Source organism: Mobula hypostoma, chromosome 3 (assembly GCF_963921235.1).
Source record: "Mobula hypostoma chromosome 3, sMobHyp1.1, whole genome shotgun sequence".
Lineage (NCBI taxonomy): Eukaryota > Metazoa > Chordata > Chondrichthyes > Myliobatiformes > Myliobatidae > Mobula > Mobula hypostoma.
The window spans coordinates 37,455,841-37,480,060 of NC_086099.1; the positions used below are offsets into that span (position 1 = coordinate 37,455,841).

The following is a 24,220-nucleotide window of genomic DNA, read 5'->3' on the forward strand; positions in this document are numbered from 1 at the left end:
CCACACTAACGCACTTCCTGCAATACCACATACAAAATGCTGGAGGGACACAGCAGGTCAGGCAACGTCCTATCGAAAGGAATAAACAGTCGATGTTTCAGGCCAAGACCCTTCATCTGTAAATTTTGAGTCCTGTTGAATAAGGGTCTGAGCCCCAAATGCCGACTGTTCATTCTTTTCCACCTGATCTTCTAAGTTCCTCCAGCATTTTGTATGTGTTACTCTGGATTTTTGGCATTTGCAGAATCTCCTGCGTTTATGATTTGATACAATACCATGTGGTCTTGATTGTACATCAGCTTTTTACATATTTTGAAACCTTGTCAAACAAATTTTCTCCAAATACACCACAACTCGGAAGTTTGCTTCTATCTTCTCTACCTATTGCATCCTCAAAGATAACTACATTGGCCACAGTGCTGGGATTTTCTGTATGAGCCAAAAGGTAAAGTAACCTGATCTATTTATAGCAGTGCTATTCAATAAATAACTAATCCACTTATGCGCAGCAGTCAAGCAGTTTTTGTTTTCTGAAAGCAGCTACTCCGATATCAGGGAAAACCTTTAAGGTCAATAATGAAGACTGTTGGTTTGCATTTAGAAACTACATGTACTTTCACTATGATGAAACAAAAAGTGAACTGCTACTGTCTTTGCCAAAGGAGACTTTGAAAAATTATTTTTCTATGCCACCTTAACATCCAGTGAACTAAAACTTGGTATTCAGTTGTTACATTATAGAAGCTTACTATTCATCAGCACTATCGCTAACAAATAATAAGATAAATTTATCTTCTTGAAATCTCAATATTTATGCACTAGAAAGAGCAACACTGACAATAGTGTGCAGGTCATATAATGATGTCTGATTAGTCGAGCTTAATTTTCAAATTTTACTGACATGACAGAACTAGAATTGCTTTGGCATTTTATTGATTCATATCAAACTGCAGCTACATGCCAATAAACATCCAATATTTTCCATAAAATATTAGGTTGCGATGACTAAAGTTATTTCAGTTTCTTTCTTTTACTCAGTTCCTCCGCAATTACTGCATTCAATCAATGTGCACCGAAGTCTCAAAATTATAATATGAAATACTACCTTAAGATTCCTTTATAATGGTGCGTGAAATTATTGTGTTTTGTTAACTTATAATGTTAACAAAATGCATTACACATCTGCATGGTTATAATTTAAACTTGCCATTGGAATATAAATGCACTTAAAGTTTGAAGAAATAGCAATACTGTTTAATTAAGTATTTCTCAAATCTATTATCAACATGTAAAACCTCCATTTCAAACAAATGTTTTGATACTTTTCAATGTCAAAACCAATCACCTTTGAAGACAGATGAAAACTGATCCTGTAATATAATAAGCTCTGTGAATTCATCCTCAACATTCAGAATGATTAACACCCATTGCAATTACACTTATATAATTGAAAATTAATTTGGAAAGGCATATAGAATACTTTATGTTGAAGTACAAAAGAAATTTTTTGAAACCTTAACCGAAATAAATTTCATACTTAATATTCAGCTAACACTTCAATCCAATTTCCAATATGATAGTCATTAGAGTCAGAGAGACATAGACCGATAGAGAACAGAAAGTGATCATTTGTCCCCAGTGCATCTGTGCCAATGATAAATCGCCCATTTACACTTACCCTACATTAAACCCATTTTTATTCTCCCCATCCAATTACAATGATTGTTTTAATCCATGGCTACTTTGCTCAGAGGAGTTTAATTCAACTTTTCTAGCACAGACACAAAACACTATTTTTTCATATAAATAGTATGTTAGGAGAAAATGGAGGCTCAAAGGAGCATCAACAGCCTCCCTATAAAGGGATAATCAGCAGAAATGTGACAGCTGGTTTACTGAGGAAATGTACTAATTTCTAAAACTGAAAATAAATAAGAAGGTCTTTCCAGTGCTATGGTCATATTTTAATGAAGCATGTTCATTCACCATCACCACAGCAAGGTTAAGGGTGAAAGAGGAAAGTGTCAGTGTAAGAGAAGCTGCAATAAAATCACACCATCAACAGGCTTCTGATAAGGTCCACTATGCAAGCTATGAATCAGACTCCTATCGCAAATGTCAAATAACTTGTACCCATTTTCCAAGGAGTGACCAGATGCTGCCTGATAGATTGCTGCTTCTGTGCAAGCTTTTTATTTTTACACATTCAGAAAGTATTTTCTTGACAACACAATTGTTATCCTGTAACTATATTTCACTCATAGCTGCTGCACGTTTTGAGGGATAAACACAATGACAAAATAGGAGTTACAAAAGTCTCCAGCAGCAACCCTCATTACTGTAGCATAATGGTGTCTATAACTGGCCTGCTAGCATTATGACAGTTAAATAACTTTCAGTGGTTTCAATCTATTGCCAATACTGTAATAGAACCAAAATAAGGAAGACAACAATGTACAAACTTCTCACAGTTCCAAACAAGCTGAAGTGAAGGAAAGATGCTTCTTGTACTGAAGGAGGATAGAAGCAGTGATCACTGCCTCACAGTAAGGTGTACACTATTTAATTGAGATGAAGAAAAATCTCTTCATCCAGAATGCTGTGAACCTTTGGATTTCTCTATTCCAGAAAGCTGTGGATGATCAGTCGATGAACTCATTAAAAAAAAAGTCAATAGATCTCTCGATGTTAACAGAATCCAATGATATGGAATAGTGCAGGGAAATGGCATTAAAGTAGAAGATCTCCATTCACCTTGCTGAGTGGCAGAGGAGGCCGGAGGGGCCAAGTTACGTATGGTTGCCTCTACTTCCTATCTTTTTTACTCATCTTTGTATGGTCAGCAAACTTAAAAACACTACATTGTCTTCTCAACCAAGTTATTAATGTAAATTGCGAACAGCTGAAGGCTCAATATTTATCCCCGTGACACATAGCTAATTACCATCTCAAACCTAAAAAAATCCCATTAATTTCTACTGTTTTTTTGTCCTTTAAGCAAATTTCTATCCATATTAATTTTAACCTCTAATCCACTGGCACTTATTTTATCTGACAACTGTTCTGTGCTAGCTTTTGAAAATACAGGCACAAGGCATCAACTGCTCCCATTTATTTGCCCAAATATTTACGTACTCAAACCCAACTCATGATTTTCTTTTTATAAAATACACTGACTGTCGTGTCCTATTGCAATTTTTTTTAAGTGCAACATCTTGAATTTTTCAATAAATGGGAGTCTGAGATTTGCTACCTACTAGCCTTTGGAGATTGCTGCACAATTTTTCTGGGAAAGGAGTAAGAGATCCGGCACTGTGAGCATTACGGGTTTGGAAAGAGGCAGAAAAGTGGGATCTCAGAAGGTAGTAATCTTCGTATTATTCCTGGTGCTACATGCTTGTCAGGGCAGAAACAGAATGGTAGAACAGATGAAGAAATGGCGCATGGGGCAGGGTTTCCAGTTCTTGCATCACAGGAACCTCTTCTGGGTCAGGGGTGACGTGTGCAAGTGGAACGGATTGCACCTTAAATGGAGGGAACCAATATCTTGGCCAAGAGGTTCATTAGTGCTACTCGAGAAGGTTTAAACTAGCTTGGCTAAAGTGGAGGGATTGAGATGAAAGTAGATGTCATGACCAGTAAGAACAGGCAGGAATAAGACAGTAGACACAATGGGACAGACGGGTTGAAGTGTGCCATTTTAATGCTAGGAGCATTATGGGTAAGGGTGATGAACTTAGAGCATGGATTAATGATGTAGCCATAACAGAGACAAGGTTGAGAAAAGGAAAAAAAAAGATAGAGGAGGTAAAATGTGAGGGTGGAGGAGAGCTGCAGTATTATTCAGGAACAATATCACAGCTTCACTTACAGGGGACATAATGGAAGACTCATTCACTGAGCCTGCATGTGTATAACTCAAAGTTCACTGTTTATTCTACATAACTACAGAAGCAAACAGAACATTGAGAATAGATATGCAAGCAGATTAAGAAAAGTTTTAATGCTGAACAAGTGGAAAGGATACTGCAATCCATTATAATTTTCCACTTAGTCCACAAAAAATGCTGAAGTCTTGAGGAATAAGTTACATGATTTTGTAATTCTGTCTACATTTGATTCCTCTCAACCCAGTCTTAAGCTGGTTTTATTTTGTGAAACTATTGTATTGGAAAGCATGATCAAGTTTGAACAAAGAACCTCATACAACTACAATTATTATCACCATTAAGCCAACTAATAAACGAGGCATGGATCAAAACAGACATCAGATTCCCCAATTAGAGAAACCAAAATAAATCCAATCTATATGTTACCAGTTATTTTTATTGGAAAAGTAAAGTAACATTTTAATATTATTCGCCTTCCAAAAGAACCCCAAAACTGAAATCCAATCATTCCAATAAAATTGACAGACCATATTCAGCTCCCCTTATTAAAATATTGATTACAGCTCTCTGAGTAACAGCAATCAGAAATGCAATTTTTCCTCTCAGTGAGATTATAAAGTGTATGGTTTGATTGAGAGATTGGAGATTGGAAAGTGTATGGTTATGCACTTTGGCAGAAGAAATAAATGGGCAGACTATTATTTAAATGGGGAAAGAATTCAAAGTTCTGAGATGCAATGGGACTTGGGAGTCCTCGTACAGGATACCCTTAAGGTTGTCCTCCAGGTTGAGTCAGTAGTGAAGAAGGCGAATGCAATGTTGGCATTCATTTCTAGCGGAATAGAGTATAGGAGCAGGGATGTGATGCTGAGGCTCTATAAGGCACTGGTGAGACCTCACTTGGAGTACTGTGGGCAGTTTTGGTCTCCTTATTTATGAAAGGATGTGCTGACGTTGGAGAGGGTAAAGAGAAGATTCACTAGAATGATTTCGGGAATGAGAGGGTTAACATATGAGGAACGTTTGTCCGCTCTTGGACTGTATTCCTTGGAGTTTAGAAGAATGAGGGGAGACCTCATAGAAACATTTCGAATGTTGAAAGGCATGGATAGAGTGGATGTGGCAAGTTGTTTCCCATGATGGGGGAGTCTAGTACGAGAGGGCATGACTTAAGGATTGAAGGGTGCCCATTCAGAACAGAAATGCGAAGAAATTTTTTTAGTCAGAGTGTGGTGAATCTATGGAATTTGTTGCCATGGGCAGCAGTGAAGGCCAAGTCATTGGGTGTATTTAAGGCAGAGATTGATAGGTATTTGAGTAGCCAGGACATCAAAGGTTATGGTGAGAAGGCAGGGGAGTGGGACTAAATGGGAGAATGGATCAGCTCATGATAAAATGGCAGAGCAGACCTGATGGGTCGAATGGCTGACTTCTGCTCCTTTGTCTTATGGTCTTATATGTTGTTGGGCAAAAAGCTCTTCACAGTTGATTCAAAAACATTGTGTTTTGAAACTGGGTGCTTTTATAAATACTTTGCCAGAAATTGGATTGCATACCACCCAATTGTTAGCCACTGACTGTGACAGGTTTATTTTATTCCCCCAGATTAGATTGCATTCACAATTATTTCCAGGTGAAAGCATATCAACTGCAAAATTAGACAAGGCACGTGTGTGCATAATCCTGGCATCAGTGCCTCCTAATAATATCAATAGTTCATGTGCCATTTGTTCATTCTGACATAATGGCAACTCAAAACACCACACAATAATATGCCCTCTTCTCACTGCTGCCATCAGGGAGGAGGTACAGGAGTCTGATGACATACACTGAAATATTTTAGGGACAGCTTCTTCCCCTCCACCATCAGATTTTCGAACAAACTATGAATATGACCTCACCCTGTTGTTCTCTACTTCATTTTCTAAAGTTAGTTTTTATTTAGAGATACAGCACAGAACAGATCCATCTGATCCAACAAGCTGCACTGCTCAGCATCTCAGCTACTTAACGCCAGCCTAATCCCAGGACAACTTACAATGACGAATTCACCTACTAACCGGCATGTCTTTGGAACGCAGGGGGAAACCGGAGCCCCTGTGGGAAACCCACTGAGTTCACGGGGAGAATGCACAATCTCCTTACAGACAGCGCTAGTACTGAACTCCAAACTTCGGAACGCCTCACTAACCACTCCGCTATCGTGGCGCCCAAACCATTAGCACTGTATGTTTATTTATTTTTGCACCAGCTATTTGCAAACTTTTTTGCACTGTTTGTTAAATCTCTAATTGCAACTTAAAATCATTTTATGTATTATAAGATACCAGTTCCACAAAATAACTAATTTCACGACATATGCCAGTGATTCGGATGGGCAGACTCAACGGTATTAAGAACATTATGCATTGGCTTGTTGACTTGCTCATTAGCTGTAGGGATACACTGATGGACATTAGTCTGAGTAGCTTCAAAGTTCACTGCAGGCTGTTCAGTTATCTATAAAAGGTCCGCAATGTATGTGTTTAAGCTGATCATGTTACACCATTGTTACAGCAGTGCAATACTGTAGGCACCATTATGGCATGATGTGTCACTTAGATGGAAGTAAGAGGAAAAGAATATAGCCTGCTTTCAGAGAGCCCATTGGGACCACCGCATGCTACCAGGCCCTCCTTGGTGAACACGGTATTCACAGGCAATGGTTTTGTAAAACTGTCATCACAGAGGAATGAGACATTCTGTGGGTAAAATGCTGCAGAACTACTCTCGTGCTTAGACTAATTTGGAGGGCAAAGTTCGGGAGACTATCTACTTCCTCTCACAGGACCTTTCCAAGTGGTCTTAGCAGATCTCTGTCTCGTCACTGAGGTCACCCAGGTACTCTACTGCAAAGAAATGATTTCAACGAGGGACTGAGTCACAGCTCAGAGACAAACATTTATGTTCTGCTAGTTTTCCACAAAGTGCACCCACAGACTGCATGCATTGTTATTATAGGCTCCCCTTAATAAGCAGGTCCTTCTTATGCACATTCTTAATGTGCAACGTGTTGCGAATTATCAGAGAAATTCCTTCACAATGAATGCCATGCTCCAGGAGAGCAAACCTGACTCGACCCTCCTGATGGAGAATGCATTGCCAGACAATTTCAGCAACTGAGACTGCCAAAAGCGATACATCCTGGAGTCAAGAGCCGTCGAAGTGCTGGGTGATACTGGAAAATACCATTCATCGCCTGAAACTGTGCTTCCATCCAAGAGGAGCCAGAGAACATGCCAAATAGATGTAGGACTTCAACACAAGCTGCATGGTGCACAATCTAGCAAATCGCACACAGCAGCCATTGCTGGAGCAAGAGCAGCAAGGGCACTCAGCTGGTAAGCATATCACCCAAAGGCATTCGGGCAAAGGCTGAGAGTAGCACTGCCAGAGGATGCCTCTGTTTAGCAGTCACAGCTTCATCTTTCAGCTGACTGCTCGGTCGTGGATTTCCTCCGGGCGTTCCACATTCCAAAGATGCACAGATAGGGTTAGTGAGCTGCGGGTGTGCCAGAAGCACGGCGATACTTGTGAGGTGCCCAGCCTAAACCTCGTAAAATGGTGCATTTCACTGCACATTTCAATGTTACATGCGACATAGCTAATCTTTACATTTAATGCTTTACAGAGCCAGAGGCAAGATTGGGGTTCAATTTCCTGCACTGTCTGTAAGGAGTTTGTACATTCTCCCCATGGGGGTTTCCTCTCACGGGATATGTTAGTAGGTTATATCCCTACTAATGATATGTTGGTGCCAGAAGCATAACAACATTTGAGGACAACCCCCAGCACATTCTCTATGCCAGTGGCTCCCAATCTTCCCTATGCCATGGACACCTACCGCTAACCAAGGGGTCTGTGAACCCCAGGTAGGGAACACCTGCTCTATGCAAACCACACATTTCATTGTATGTTTCAATGTTCATGTGACAAATAAAGCCTGTGGTTATCTTTGAAAAATTTGTCAGTATGGTTAACATTGAAGCCTTGAAGGAAAATCTCTTCTCTTAGAAATCATGCAAAGTCATTGACCCATTGCTGATAATGTGATCTTCCTCTCACACCAATCACTACCGCCCACAAAGGACCAACAGGCATATAGCTGAATGATACTGAAAACTCTGCTCAATTACATAAATGATTCCTTGCAACAGAACTATGTCTGCAATTTGAAAACTTAGATTTCTTCATGATGGGTGATGAAGAAGATCCTGAGAGGCAGGATTTATGAACATCTGGAGAGGCATAATAGATTAGGGATAGTCAGCCTGGCTTTGTGAAAGGCAGGGCGTGCCTTATGAGCCTGATTGAATTTTTTGAGGATGAAGGTAGAGCAGTAGATGTAGTGTACATGGATTTCAGCAAGGCATTTGATAAGGTACCCCATGCAAGGCTTATTAAGAAAGTAAGGAGGCATGGGATCCAAGGGGAAATTGCTTTGTGGATCCAAAACTGGCTTGCCCATAGAAGGCAAAGAGTAGTTGTAGACAGGTCATATTCTGTACGGAGGTCAGTCAGCAGTGGTGTGCCTCAGGGATCTGTTCAGGAACCCCTACTCTTCATGATTTTTATAAATGACCTGGATGAGGAAGTGGAGGGATGGGTTAGTAAATTTGCTGATGACACAAAGGTTGGGGGTGTTGTGGATGGTGTGGAGGGTTGTCAGAGGTTACAGCGGGACGTTGATTGGATGCAAAACTGGTCTGAGAAGTGGCAGATGGAGTTCAACCCAGATAAGTGTGAGGTGGTTCATTTTGGTAGGTCAAAAATGATGGCAGAATATAGTATTAATGGTAAGACTCTTGGCAGTGTGGAGGATCAGAGGGATCTGGGGTCCATAGGACTCTGTGGTTAAGAAAGCATAAAGTCCATTGGCCTTCATCAATCATGGGTTTGAGTTTAGGAGCCGAGAAGTAATTTTGCTGTTACATAAGACCTTGGTCAGACACCACTTGGAGTACTGTGCTCAGTTCTGGTCACCACACTATAGGAAGGATGTGGAAGCGATAGAAAGGGTACAGAGGAGACTTACAAGGATGTTCAAGCAACACACATCAAAGTTGCTGGTGAATGCAGCAGGCCAGGCAGCACCTCTAGGAAGAAGTACAGTCAATGTTTCAGGCCGAGACCCTTCGTCAGGACACAGTCGACGTTTCAGGCCGAGACCCGTCGTCCTGAAGGTCTCGGCCTGAAACGTCGACTGTACCTCTTCCTAGAGATGCTGCCTGGCCTGCTGTGTTCACCAGCAACTTTGATGTGTGTTGCTTGAATTTCCAGCATCTGCAGAATTCCTGTTGCTTGTGTTGTTTGTTGTTTACAAGGATGTTGCCTGGATTGGGGAGCATGCCTTATGAGAATAGGTTGAGTGAACTTGGCCCTTTTTCCTTGGAGCGACAGAGGATGAGAGGTGACCTGATAGAGGTGTATAAGATGATGAGAAGCATTGATCATGTGGATAATCAGAGGCTTTTTCCCAGGGATGAAATGGCTAGCATGAGGGGGCACAGTTTTAAGGTGTTTGGAAGTAGGTACAGAAGAGATATCGGGGTAAGTTTTTTTTTACGCAGAGAGAGATGGGAGCATGGAATGGGCTGCTGGCAACGGTGGTAGAGGCAGAAACGATAGGGTCTTTTAAGTGATTCCTGGACAGGTATATGAGGCTCAGAAAAATACAGGGCTATGGGTAACCCTAGGTAATTTCTCAGATAAGGACAAATTCGGCACAGCTTTGTGGGCCGAAGGGCCTGTATTGTGCTGTAGGTTTTCTATGTTTCTATGTTTTTTTTTCTATGAAATACATTTTCCATAGAGGACCTTCACCCTCCAGGTGTAAACAATGGTGTGCTGAGCATCTTCACATATCTTGAAGGCATACTGTTTTTATGGAAGGCCAGCTGCATTTCATAGCAACCCTGATAAATAAAATCTTCCTCCTGGCATGCACATTATTGACCAGAAATGTATGCCACTTTGTGTAAGCATGGAAGGCATTTCCATCTGCTCTGCAGTTCCTCTCTCCTCCATGGCACCTAAAGTCAGTTGTTATTTATGTCTTTCTCTGACTTTGTACAGTTAAAGGTCCGTGACTGCACCAGATTGACCAGATCTGTAAGGCTGCAAAACAACTTTCACAACAACGTGTGAAGAATCTGTTGCTTGGATTTCCAACATCTGCAGATTGTATTTTGTTTGTGATTGAACTTTCACAACATATTTCAGAATATGATGGATGCCTCAAAAAGGCAGCATCCATCACAAAGGACCCATCGTCCAGGACATAACCTTTTGTCATTACAACCATCGAGGAGGGGGTACAGGAGCTTGAAGACAGACACCCAACAGTTCAGGAACAGCTTCTTCCACTTATCATCAGATTTCTGAATGGACAATGAACCGATGAACAATACCTCACTATCTTTTGCTCTCGTTTTGTATTATGTAATTTTTAAATATATATTTCTTATTGCAATGTATAGCTTTTAATTTTATGTATTGTAACGTACTGCTGCTGCAAAACAACACATTTCACGATGTATGCCACCAATACTAAATCTGATTTTGATTCCAATTCTGATACGTCTGTGATAATAAATCCGATTCCAGTTTTAGTGTTTCTTTGGTTGTGAGTGCAATTTTTTAATGGAATTTTAACCAGGAGACCTAATTTGGTACACACACAATCCAATAAAAAGTATATTTTCTTCAGTTCTTGGATATACACTGGCAATAAGTCACAAAATTAGTGGTTTGTTTATTATTTTAAAAATAGCTTCATTTTGTACTGGTGACTCAAAAAAAAAATGCTTTGAAGATTGCGCTGTGAGCAGCTCACCTGATACAATAACAAAAAAGCTGCCCAACATGGTGCTGAACGATACAAATCGACACCATTGTTCTGCAATCAAAAGATTGTTTTCAAGTAGTGCACCACCACATTCACAGTTCAAGTGCTCGTAACAAATGGCAAGCATTTAGACTTTGTAATCAACATGTAATCAGATATTAAGAGATCACTCTCAACTTTTTACACAGTATTCTCATTTCTTTAAGCCCTTGTTTGATCTTTGTTTCCATTCTTCAATCTGACTGGCTGTTCACCCAGCTTAATGGCATAATTGTGGTGGATATCAGGTGCTGACAGCTGATGCCTGATTGCCATTAAAATTGTAAAGACAAAAATCAAAACCATGGAGCCTATCTAATCCTCAATACAGGATTTCTTTGAAATCACGGAAGGTGCTATCATTTTGGCATGAAGGCCAGCTCGTCACATTTTTGCAAAGTACTGAAAATATTGTACTTTAAAACTAACCTTAAAATGTCCTTATATTTGCTACAGTGGTGCTAGAAAGTCCGTGAACCTGTAGGATTTTCTCTATTTCTGCATAAATATGACCTATAATGTGATTAGATCTTCACGCAAGTCCTAAAACTAGATAAAGCAAACCCAATTAAATAAATAACACAAAAAACATTTTACTTGTTCATTAATTTATTGAGAAAAATTATCCAGTATTACATATATTTGGTGGAAATATGAGAAGCTCTGCTTTCAGTAACTGGCATGACCCCCTTGTACAGCAATAACTTCAACCAAACATTTCCAATAACTGTTGATCAGACCTGCACATCAGCTTGGAGGTATTTTTGGCCATTCCCCCTTACAAAGTTGCTTGAACTCTGCAATGTTGATGGGCTTGCTTGCATGAACTGCTTGCTTCAGGTCCTTCCACAACATTTCTATAGGATTAAGTTCAAGACTTTGACTCAACCATTCCAAGACACTAATTTTCTTCTTTTTAAACCACTCTGTTGTTGATTTACTCTTGACTTTCGGATCATTGTCTTGTATTAACCAACATCTATTAAGCTTCAGGTGATAGACTGCTACCCTGATATCCTCCTGCAAAATATCTTGATACAATTTTGAATTCATTGCTCATTTAATGATTGCAAGCTGTCCGGGCCCTGACGCAGCAAAGCAACCCCAATCCAAGATGTTCCTTCCACCATGCTTCACAGCTGGGATGAGGTTTTGGTGTTGGTGTGCAGTGCCCATTTTCCTCCAAATGTAGCAGTGTGCATTTCTGCCAAAATGTTCAATGTGTGTCTCATCTGTCCAGAGAACATTGTCCCAGAAGCGTTGTAGAACAACCAGATCCTCTTTTGCAAACCTGAGACATGCAGCATTTTTTTTGGAGAGCAGTGGTTTCCTCAGTGGTGTCCTTCCATGAACACCAATCTTGTTCAATGTTTCCCTCATAGTGGGCAGATGAACAGAGAACTTAGCAAGTTCTAGAGATTTCTGCAGGTCTTTTGCTGTTACACTTCTTATTCAGCTCCTTCAGCATTGCACATTGCACTCTAGGTGTGATCTTTGCAGGAGGTCTACTCCTAGGGAGAGCAACAACTGTATTGAGTTACCTCCTTTTGTAAACCATTTCTCTTACTGTGGACTGACGAACATTCAGGTCTTTAGAAATGCTTTTGTAGTCTTTTCTAGCCTGATGCATCTCTACAATTCTTCTTCTAAGGTCCTCTAAAAGTTGTTTTGATTGAAGCATGGTGCAATGGTGCACATAAGCAGATCTTTCTTGAGAAGCACAGACTCTGTCAGTGACCTGACTTTGTGTGTCTTTTCATAGGGCAGTGCACCTCTACAACCCACACCTCCAATCTTATCTCATTGATTGGAAAACCTAACTCCAAATATCTTTTCTAGAAGGCATTACCCCAGAGGTTCACATACTTTCTCCAACAACTATATATAATATTGGATCATTTTTTCCATAAGTAAATGAACAAGTACAATGTTGTTGTGTTATTTATTTAATTGGGTTCTCTTTATCTAGCTTTAGGACTTGGGTGAAGATCTGATGACATTTTAGGTCATATTAATGCAGAAATAGAGAAAATCCTACAGGGTTAACAAACTTCCTAACACCACTGTATATTAACTCTTTAATGAAAACAAAATAAAACTAAACTAAACAAAATAAACTAATAGAACATTAAACAGTACAGGCCCTTCTGTCCATGATGTTGCCCAACCTTTTAAACTACCCCAAGATCAATTTAATGCCTCCCTCCTACAGAACCTTCCTTTTTCTATCACCCATGTACTGAGCCAAGATCTAAGTTTTTTTTTTAAATGCCCCTAATATATCTGCCATTACACCACCTTGGCAGGCGGTGCCATGCACTGACTTCTCTCTGTGTAAAGAACTTATTTCTGACATCCCCCACCCCCTATACATTCCTCAAATCAATTTAAAATTATGCTCCCACTTCACCCATATTAGCCATCTCTGCCCTGGAAAAAAGTCTCTGGCTATCCAGTCAATTTATGCCAGTTATCATCCTCTACACCTCATCTTCCTTCACTCCAAAGAGAAAAGCTCTAACTCATGCAACCTATCCTCACAAGGCATCCTCTCTAATCCAGACAACATCCTAGTAAATCTCTTCTACACTCTCCCTAAAGCTTCTACATCCTTCCTTTAATGAGACGACCAGAACACAGTACTTGAAGTATGGTCTGACCAAGGCTTTATAGAGCTGCAACACTACCTTGCAGCTCTTGAACTCAATCCCCTGACTAATGAAGATAACACACTTTCATTACCTAAGTTTGCAGATGACATGAAGGTTAGTGGAGTTCTCAACCACTATCAACTTGTGTGCCATCTTTGAGGGATTCATGCACATACACCTCAAGATCCCTCTGTTTCTCCACACTATCGAGAATCACGTTATTAATCCTGTATTCTTGCTTCAAATTTGTCCTTCCAAAGGGTATTACTTCGGACTTTTCCAAATTGAACTCCATATGACACTTATCAACCCAGCTCTACATCCTGTTACGTGTCCCATTGTAACCTACGACAACATTTTACACTATTTACAACTCCGCCAACTTTTGTATCATCTGCAAACTTACCAACCCACCCTTTCACTAACTCGTCCAACTCATTTATGAAAATCACAGAAAAGCAGGGTTCCCAGAACAGATCCTGGTGGAACACCAGTGGTCATCGAACTCCAGGTAGAATATGCTCCAACTACATCCATCCTCAGTCTTCTTTGGACAAGCCAATTCTTAATCAACACAGCTAAATTTCCCTGAGTCCCATGCCTCCTGACCTTCTAAATGAGCCTACCAAGGGAACTTTATCATATGCCTTATTAAAATATATTCACACATTTAAAAAAGGCCAAAAAATCCTGTTTTCTATGAAAATCCAATGCATCTAGTCAATGTAATAAACAGATCAAAGGTTAACAATATATTAAAGCAAATCAGTGAAGTAATGAATTTTATTAATAAATGGCAATGAAATGAAACATAACCGAAATTAAGTTTGAATAGCAGTAATGAACAGAAACCATATGAGTCGGTCTAGTAATGTTGTTATGGTATTCAACAGCACAAGTAGTGCACCAAGGAATTCTGCAAGTTTTCAAGATTTGCAAACAAGAGAATAAAAATTATCATGGTCAAGTAATAACATTTGACTGTTACCTATCAACACTGCGTTATAAATACTTGAAATAATTGTTGAATCAGAGCATTTGTTAGAAACTAAATCGCCAAATGAAATGAAACAATTAAGTTCAAGAGCTACAATTTAGTCAAGAGACAAGGGTTTTAGAGAGCAACAGACAGCAAGATTAACAGGATAACAGAACCGCTCTGGAACCAAAGGAACTAAGAAAGCTGAGGTTGACATCTGACAAGGAGCAAGGTTAGGGATTGGGCTGGCATGAGGGAGGAGGAAATTGGGCTGGCCAGGGGAAAAAGGATCAGCCATGAATGAATGACAGAGCAGATTCAATGGGCCAAATGGCCTATGGAAATACAAATGTCCCAAGGAAGAAATACTCAGGTAAAGTCCAAACTTTATGTCATGCACTACATTGTCATGAAAAAAAATGAGTAAGAGAAAACACAAAGCAGGAAAATTTCTTTTAAAACTTATGTGTAACATTCATTAACTTCCTTGTAGTGCATGGAAGCAAAAACTTTCCCTAATGATTCTAGGATTAAAGAAGAGTTATAAAAATGAGCATGCTTGTGATGGCGTCTGAAACTAAAAGTCACTTAGAATGGAGATGAAAGTACATTTTAAAAATTGGGGCCAACTTTTCAGAGCTAATGCTGTAGGCATGGAATAATCAATAAGCAAACTTGTGTCCAAATCCACAAACCAAATAGTCTATCAAAGAAAGCAGCTAATTCCTCAGAGGGCAGATACACCACATAAATTATGCTAATTAATACCAGAGAGTAAATGAACTTGTTCATTCCCAACCTCAAAGGTCAGGTGAATTCATAAACAGATTTGCATTGGCTCTTGTACCTTATTACACGTGCAAAGAAATTTCACACTTTCAACCCTTCCATTTTTTCCTTTTTTAATATTGCAGGGACAATTATGTTCTACTGTTTTCAGGTGTCAGTGCCAATTAGGCGGTATCTGACATTTTAGTAAGAAGTGTGCTGCTTCTAAAGGAGTCAGGCTTACATAATTATAAAAACATGATAATTTCTATTACTGCCAGCAGGATTCCTGAACAGATGAGATCCGTAATCATTGCAGCAGATGTTATTGGCTTATCCGATCAGTTCCAAAAAGAACAATCATCATTTAACTGTTTAAACAGAAGTATAGCTGGATACTTGAAAGATATGACCAAGCTATCTTTACAAAATCCTTCATAGTCACTGAAAAGATAAGCAGATCAGTATCTTCTCTTGGACCATCTGGTACTGAATCTTTAATTGTTCACAGTCACACATCATGAGGGTGGCCATGATGCTCACGTATCAAACACCAGACTGCCGAAACAAGCGCTGATCTCTTCTCTACCACAGGAAAAGATTACCAGGTAAATCAACAATGAGCTTAAAGCTTCCCTGAAAAAAAAATGAAGCTACCCCACAAACTCACAGGAATCCGTGGCTCATGATCACATAAGGTGGAGAAGAAACATTCAGGATGGTATTTCAAGTTGAAACTCATGCATCAGCAGAACACAGAAGCCTCACATAAGTGGCAGAAGGAGCACACCACCAGCAAGGTTTAAAAACCAACCTACATGATAAGCTCCCAAAGTGTCATCTGAGGAAGAGTCTGAAGTTCTCATTAGTTGATTAGTCACCTCAGGACTCAGAGCTGGAGGAGAAACAAGTCATCCTTGGCCCAGATGGTGGATGGAATTTTTGCACGTGTGCAGGACTAAACAACAAATTTTGAATATATCTATTTGCTGTACCACTGAAACTATCATGGCATCCAGCAGTAGATTTGAATCTCACTGGGATTTGCCACTACTGCACTGGAGGAATCATCTTTTGGGTCATGTGCCAAGTCATACTAGCTCAGGATCTGAAACTCCATTGATTTCAATGGGGATTATGGAGCAAAGGATTAGAACACAAAGGAAAAGGCGAATGATTTGATCTACTAAAAAATTTGTTTTAATGTTTTTCATTATTTGCAAGATTTAGGTGATTTAGCTGTGTTTTTTTATTTTAAAAAAAACTAATTTGTAATTTTAAAATGAAAACCTTAAATTAAACTTTTAATTGGCAGCACATCACAGCCAACCATTGCACAAGGAACTTGGTCCTAATAGTGTGCCGCTGACCCCAGAATGTTCCTCATTGCACTGTAGAGAGAGGAGGTGGTAGTTGCAAGCAGGTGAAGTGAGCCAGCAGGATCTGGTCCAAGCCCTTGTTTAGCACACTATCCTGTCAACTCAGTGCCCACATTTAAAATTTAAACTGGAATGTGGCTAGACGTTAACTCCATTTGTCTGACTAAAAACAATGCTGAACCAGCAATCTGATGCAATGCCAGTTCTGTACTCCTCTCAAATGCAAGGTTGTTAACACAAGTGAGAACCTAGCTGAAACAGAAATTCCACAGAGGAAATAAAGCAAATGAAATAATAGAGTTGACGAGTGAACATCGGTAAAATGATCGCAAATATAAAAGAGAATCTAAACATATTTTATAGATATATGAACAAGGGATGCAAACAGCAAGGTAGGAAGTGGTTTGTGTGGGTGTGTGTGGATAAGTAGGAACAAAAAAAAATCTACCAATGAAGATGGTGAGCATTGCTTAAATACTAAATGAGTCCTGTACATCAACCATCTAAGGAAAAATGACGTGGCTAAAGTCCCAGCAGAGGGTAAGAAGAAAATATGTTTGAGATTCTGGGTAGGCTACAAACTGGATACAAATAAGTTCAAGTTCAAATTCAATTGTCATTAAATATACCTATGTATACAGCTAAACAAAACATCATTCTTCCAAGGTCAAAGAAGAAGATTAAAGAGAATCCCAAGGCATTCTATACATACATCAAGAGCAAGAGGTTAACTAGGGAGAGGATGGAACTACTTAGGAATAAAGGGGAGAAATATTTCCTTGGATGAGAAGCATGTGGGTAAGGTCCATAATGAGTACTTTACAAAAGTTTTTCTCAAGGAGAAGGGAGTGGAGGTAGGGAGATCAATGCTGAGTGGATTGATATGCTCGGATATTCTGAGGTCGAAGTAGAGGTAGCATTGGGTCTTGTAAAGAGCATTAAGATAGGTAAATCCCCAGGGCCAGATGCAATAGACCCCAGGTTATTGAGAGAGGGAAGCGAAGAGATTGCTGGGGCATTGACCAATGATTTTGTGTCCTCTCCATCTACAGGCAAGGTCCCGGAGGACTGGCAATTAACCAATGTTCCATTGTTCAAGAAGGGAACCAGGGATAATCTTAAAAATTATAGCCTGGTGTGTCTCACATCAATTGAAGGGAAGTTATCGGAGAAAATTCTTTGTGGTAGGATTTATGAGCATTTGGAAAACCATGGCTTAATTAGGGAGAGCCAGCATGGTTTTGTACTCTACAAGTCATGTCTTACTAACTTGACTGAATTTATTTAAAGAGATGACGAGGGTGATTGATGAAAGCGGAGCTGTAGATATTGTCCACATGGATTTTAGTAAGGCGTTTGATAAGGTCCCACATGGGATGCTCATCCAGAAGATTAACATGCATGGGATCGAAAGTGAGTTCACCGCTTGATTCAGAAAAAGCTTACTCAGAGGGAGTGGTCAAAGAGACTTAAAAGAGGCTGGAGGTCTGTCATCGGTGGTGTTCTGCAGAGACCTGTAGTGGAACTTCTGCTGTTTGTGATGTATATAAATGAGAGAAGTGGCAGATGGAGTTTAACCTGGCCAAATGTGATGTATCGTACTTTGGTATATCAAAGTCAAAGAGACAGTGTACTGCTAAGTGCAAGATCCTGAACAGTTTTGATAAGCAAAAGGATCTTGGGGTCCAAGTTCATAGCTCCTTGATAGTGACTACAGAGATTGATTGGGTAGTTAAGAAGGCATATGACATGCTTGTCTTTATTAGTCAAGACATTGCTTCAGAAGTCAGGAAGTTATGTTGCAGCTTTATAAAACACTAATTAGTGCACACCTGGAATACTGCATACAATTCTGGTCACTCATTATATGAAGGATATTGAGGCTTTGGAAAGGGTGCATAAAAGATTTACAAGGATGTTGTCTGGATTAGAGGGCATGTGCTATAAAGGGAGGCTGAGCAAACTTAGGTATGTTTTTTTCTGGAGTGGAGGAAGCTGAAGGAAGGTCTGATAGATATTTATAAGATTATGGCAGGCATAGATAGAGTAGATGAACAATATCTTTTTTCCAAGGGTTGAAATGTCTAATGCAGCGGGCATGCATTTATGGGTGGGGGAGGGGGTAATTTCAAAGGAGATGTGAAGGGCAAGTTTTTTTTTCTACACAGAGTGGTGTGCACTTGGGATGCACTGCCTTGGGTGGTGGCAGAGGCAGACACATCAAAGACTTTCAGGAGATATTTATATAACTACATGAATGTGAGGAAAATAAAAGGCTATTGGTATTGTATAGGCAGAAAAGATTAGTTTAGTAGCCATTTGCTGACTAATTTAATTGGTTCAACACACCAATGTGTGCCAAAGGTTCCTGTCCTGTATTGTTCTATGTTCTAATATAAAAATGATAATTATATAAGAAGGAAGCTCTAGAAAGTCAAGCTGTACCTAAAGAGGACAAGCCAGCTGGTCCAGATGGGATGCATTCTCAGTAGCTACAGAACATAACAGTGTAAACTACAAAAATCCTGGTCATAACCTTCCAAATAGCTACAGATTTATGTTGGTGCAGTGAATGGGGAATTGTAAATATATACACATTTTTTTCCAAATGAAATGATATAGGGATGAATCCAGATTTAATAACTAGACAGTAATTTACTTTAGAGGTAAAGAAAATTCTAAAAACAGTAACCAGAGATAGAATTAGAAGTCACTTGGACAAGTGTGGAATGATTATAGAAGGCTAGCATTTATCTGTTAAATGAAAATTGTGCCAATATAACTTGAGAGAGAAGTTTTAATGAAGTAATGGAGAAGACTGATGCGGGACAAGTTGTTGATGCAGAATCTATGTACTTCCGAATGGCATTTTGAAAGGTGCCAAAGAATAACTTGTCAAGACAGAAAACCATAGAATAAAAGATGCCATAGCAGCATCTTGACTGAGCAACAAGAAACAGAGAGTAATGATGAAAAGTCATCACTTTTCTTACAGAATCAAAGGACCATCATTTAATGGGCATTACTGATATGGGTGTACTGGGTGAAATTTCCAATTTTTCAGATGACAAACCTTGAAGGCACTGTGAGTTATGAGCAGGATGGCAATAAACTCCAAGGAGATATAGACACACTGGCAGAATGGACAGATTAGTGGCAGACAATACTTAATGTTGAGAAATTTGAAGTGTTACTTGATGGTTGGAATGAAAAGAGGCAATTCTAAATAAAAGAGTTCAGATAGAAGTAGTGGCCTCTGCACAAGGCATCATGGGAACATCCTTGCCCACCATTGGTAGTGTCAACAGGAGGCACTGCCTCAAGAGGACAACATGTATGATCCAAAATCCCCAGCATACAGGTCAAGGTCACGCCATCTTTTTGCACCTACCATCAGATAGCAGGTGCACCACCAGGATCAAGAACAGCTTCTTCCCTTCAACCACTCGGTTCTTGAACCTATGACTGTAGTTGAGTAACATTATGATCTCTTGGCACTAAAATGGACTTTGGTCTCTTTTGTTCAAATTATGTTCCTTTTAAACTTTGTGGAGAATGGTTTAACTCATCATGCTTTCTTTGTGAATGCTGTTTTTATGATAGTGGTCTGTGATGCTGCTCAAGTAAGTAATTCATTGCACCTGTACAATGGATTATGTATATGGATTATGGATTATGGTATATGGATTAGGTATATGTACAATGGATTATGTATATGGATTATGGATTATGGTATATGGATTAGGTATATGTACAATGGATTATGTATATGGATTATGGATTATGGTATATGGATTAGGTATATGTACAATGGATTTATGTATATGGATTATGGATTATGGTATATGGATTAGGTATATGTACAATGGATTTATGTATATGGATTATGGATTATGGTATATGGATTAGGTATATGTACAATGGATTATGTATATGGATTATGGATTATGGTATATAGATTAGGTATATGTACAATGGATTATGTATATACAATGCATTTATATATATGACAGTAAACTTGATTTTGACTTCCATTGGTGATTGAAAGTAATAGGGCAAAATGGGTCAGTGTCTGAGATCCTGGGCTTTATTACTAGAGACACAGTATACAAAACCAAATAAAAGCTATAATGAACCTTTATTAAACTCTGCAATGCCCACAATCGTGATAGTCCTTCCATTTCTAATTGGCACATTCTGGAAAGGCTCTAAAGGCTTTAGATGTGGTTCCATAAAAGATTTATCAAAACATCTCCAGGCAAGACGGAGTTTTAGTTCTGTGAATAAACTGGAAAAGCTGAGGCTGTTCTCATGGAATAGAGGTGGTTTTGTGTGGCGGTCCGACATTCATATTTAAAATCGTGAAGGGACTGGACAAAGCAGACGGGGAGAAGCCCTTCCCGGTGACGGAGAGGTAAAACAAGCTTAAGGCGTATAGAATAAAGATGACTGGGAAAGAAGCAAAAATAACGAAGAAAAACTTCTTTATACAGTGGGTTGGAAAATCCATTGGAGGTGGGGTGGAGGGAGGTGGAGGTAAGTTCAATTGTACGGCTCACAAATGAGCAGGATGAACACAGGTAAGGAAAAAAAAACTTTGGAGGGCTTTGGCAAGTGAGAAGGGAACTGGGGTGAGCTGGATTCCACTCATCAGAATCGAAATGGCGGAGCTGTTAGCATTCTGCGATGAGGTGAACTGATATCCCCACAGCCTGGGCTAATTGCATTCCTATTCTCCAGTTATAAACTGTAAAATAATATCAAAAGAAACCACCAGAAACTTCCGGCGAAATAAGAACACATAAATTCTGTAGGTTATCCACAAAGATCGTTATTACACTTTGTTCATCAGAAAACAGCGGTTAGACCAAATCAAATTTATTAGCGTAACCGCTTCGAGGCAGCGTTGGGATCGGTTGATGTTTCTCAGGTGGAATTACTGTGGACCTGAGCTGGGTCACTGAACAACATTCCTGAAGTGTGACATTAGGTTGGATGCATTTTAAACCGGGTTTAACAATTTGAGCAGTGATCTCGCACTGTCACGGCCACAGCGCCGCAGATATAAAATTAATACGATCCAAGATCTCCTCTCGGGTAGTCTCACTGGCCGCCCACTTGAGTCTGAAGCACCCTGCGCAACGGCATCCACACATTTCGCGTAAATCAGACCCGGAGACTCGGCACACGCACAAAACACGCAAATTTGAGAAATGGGGTTGAAAGCCAGTAAACTGGGCGCGAATGCGTCAAAGGATGGCGAACCAATTCAAGGCAAAGAAAAGGCAGAAACCTACAGCTGACCAATCCACTGTCCACATTCTTTCACCGGGTTCCTCGCCGACGATAAGGCAGGTGGAGATGTATTTGTGTTTTCGTTTATCTGATACTGTAGCTTATGTTTGCGTTCTGTACATTCCTACAGTCTTACTGAAACTCCGTACTAACTATTCCCAACTGTCACTTTCCACTACTCCCCACCGCAGCCCCCCAGTTTGTGACCAGTAAGTTCGCACTCCTCCTCTCAGCTCTTTAGAGTGGTGGGCTCTTGACAGATTCCAGAGCCGAGCTGCTGTTGGTGACCAAGTGGAACGTGAGTTGGCAGCGTTGACCGGGGTCCTGACTCTGCCTTGTTGACAGATGTCCCCGATTATATTTGTAGGTAGAGATTAATCTGCGGGAGAAGGGGTATTCCATGTGCTTTCCTCTCCCTCCCGGGGAGGTTGGTGTGCGTGCTGCGCTGGGACCGAGGGTAGGGGTTATTCTGAGCGCAGGGGGAAGGGGGCTGCGCCGCGTAAAACCGGATATCTCCCTTAGATACGAAAGAGCCCATTTAATTCACACGAATAGCCTCGAATCACACAGCTCGCGACTTACGCTAGGCATAACATTTACAAAACTTGGACTTCGGCAGCAAGAATACTGAGACCGAAAGAACTCAAGAGGAAAAGCGTTATTTCTGGGTGCAGTAACTTGAATAAACCCTTTAACTCTTCTGCAAAGTTACTGTTTAAAGAAACTCAAATGTTGGCATACATTCCCATTGTCAATAGTTTATTTCTGTGGTCGAGCCAAGAATTATATAACATTGGGAATAAAATTCACAAAGTTATGTTACTAAGTAGCTAGAATTCATCGTTAGGGGAGCGATCGATTATTGTGGATTAACCATTATAGCCCGGGAAACTAGAAAACAGGTTGGCTTTATTTTACAGAATTAACAGAAGCAGAATTTGATCCCTCTCTGTTGCTGTAAACTGTCACAACCGTATTAGTTCGACCTAGGAGAAGCGATAGTTGACTTCCGAATGTCAGCGTTATCGGTCAGAAGCCTTGTGTATGTGGTGTGTGTATGTGTTTGGGTGTGTGTCGAGGAAGGGGTCCCTCTACATAAAGGATTTAACCCTCTCGACTCCACTAATTTCGATACAAAACAAAACTTACCGGAAATCGCTGTAGGGGTGTATAATCCAATAACCGGCCGTTTTGACTCGCTGCTGCTCTTTCTCAACTGCCCTTTGGCTGCCGAACATCCGCAGGGAAAACTTGTTGACTCCAGGTTGGAGCAGGGCGGTGAAGTGGCTCTGCATGGAGCTGTACTGCGGGAAGTCCTCGCCATCCTGTCCGAGCATTGGATCGTCTCCCGCAGCTCCCCCTTCGATCTTGAAGCCCACTGAGTTCTGCTCCTTGCCGCCCTGCCCCTGCTGCTGCTGCTGCTGGCGGTTCCTCTCCGGTTCGTCCCCCGCCTCCCTCCGGTGCCCCGCCGAGACCACACTGCCGTCCGCTTTCTGCTCCGCGCCGTAAGCCTGCTTGGCTTTCCCTTCCATGGTGGGAGGCTGCTCCTGGTGCAAAGCGCTGGAAGGCGAGTGCACGGCGCCCCTGGGACTGTACTCTCCGTTCGTGTCACATTTGGCGGTGCCCTTGCTCTGGTGCACTCCTCTGCTGCCGCTCTCGCTGCTGCTGCAACACTCTTGCACTTTGTTGTGCTTGGACAGGGTTTCCGCTGCTCCCCCTCCTGGCAGAACATTCATCCTGATGCTCTGGTTCTTCCCCCTGTCATCTTGCTTCCCCATCCTCCTGCGCTATGATGGCAGACTGGAAGGTTAGGGAGGAGTGACGGCGGCTAATCGGCTGCCTGTCGGTCTGCCTTCCTTTCCGATACCCCCTTTTGCCCCTTCCACCCCAGTACCTTTGCACGGCCAGACAGCCTGCACCGCCGTCCAACTCTCAATCCAAACTCGTCCGGATGGGACACTGAGAGGGGATGAACGTGACTTTGCCACTCAGCAGGCAATCGGCGTGACTTTGAGCCGGCACCTTGCCGATTAAAGGGACCGCGTCTGACAGAATCCAGCGACAAGGGACGGAGCCAGGTGCAAAGGTGTTGACCAGGGTGTAACGGCAGTCGTGATAAAGTGTGGAGTGCGGCATTTTCGTACATATTTCCCTACGCAGAGAATGAAATAAGTATCACGTATCCCGTCTAAATATAATTCTAACACCCCCATCAAAGATCTGCTTTCCCGCATTGCTCCTATTCTGTAGCGGTAACACTATATTCTTTATTCTGCTTTCTTTCTACTAGCTCGATGGATCTGACTGGAGAACACGCAAAGTTTTTCATTGTA

At 40.7% G+C, this 24,220-nt stretch overlaps 1 protein-coding gene across 2 annotated transcripts in view; it reads right to left on the reverse strand.

The window, feature by feature from the left end:
* Positions 1-23,862, reverse strand: part of LOC134343939 (potassium/sodium hyperpolarization-activated cyclic nucleotide-gated channel 1-like) — a 270,471-nt gene extending 246,609 nt beyond the window's left edge. For both annotated transcript variants that reach the window (XM_063042899.1, XM_063042900.1), the window contains exon 1: positions 23,037-23,862. In XM_063042899.1, coding sequence (XP_062898969.1) covers positions 23,037-23,665 — 629 coding nt within the window. In that variant the 5' untranslated portion in view covers positions 23,666-23,862. The remainder of the gene's footprint in view (positions 1-23,036) is intronic.
* Between the last annotated feature and the right edge of the window lie 358 nt (positions 23,863-24,220).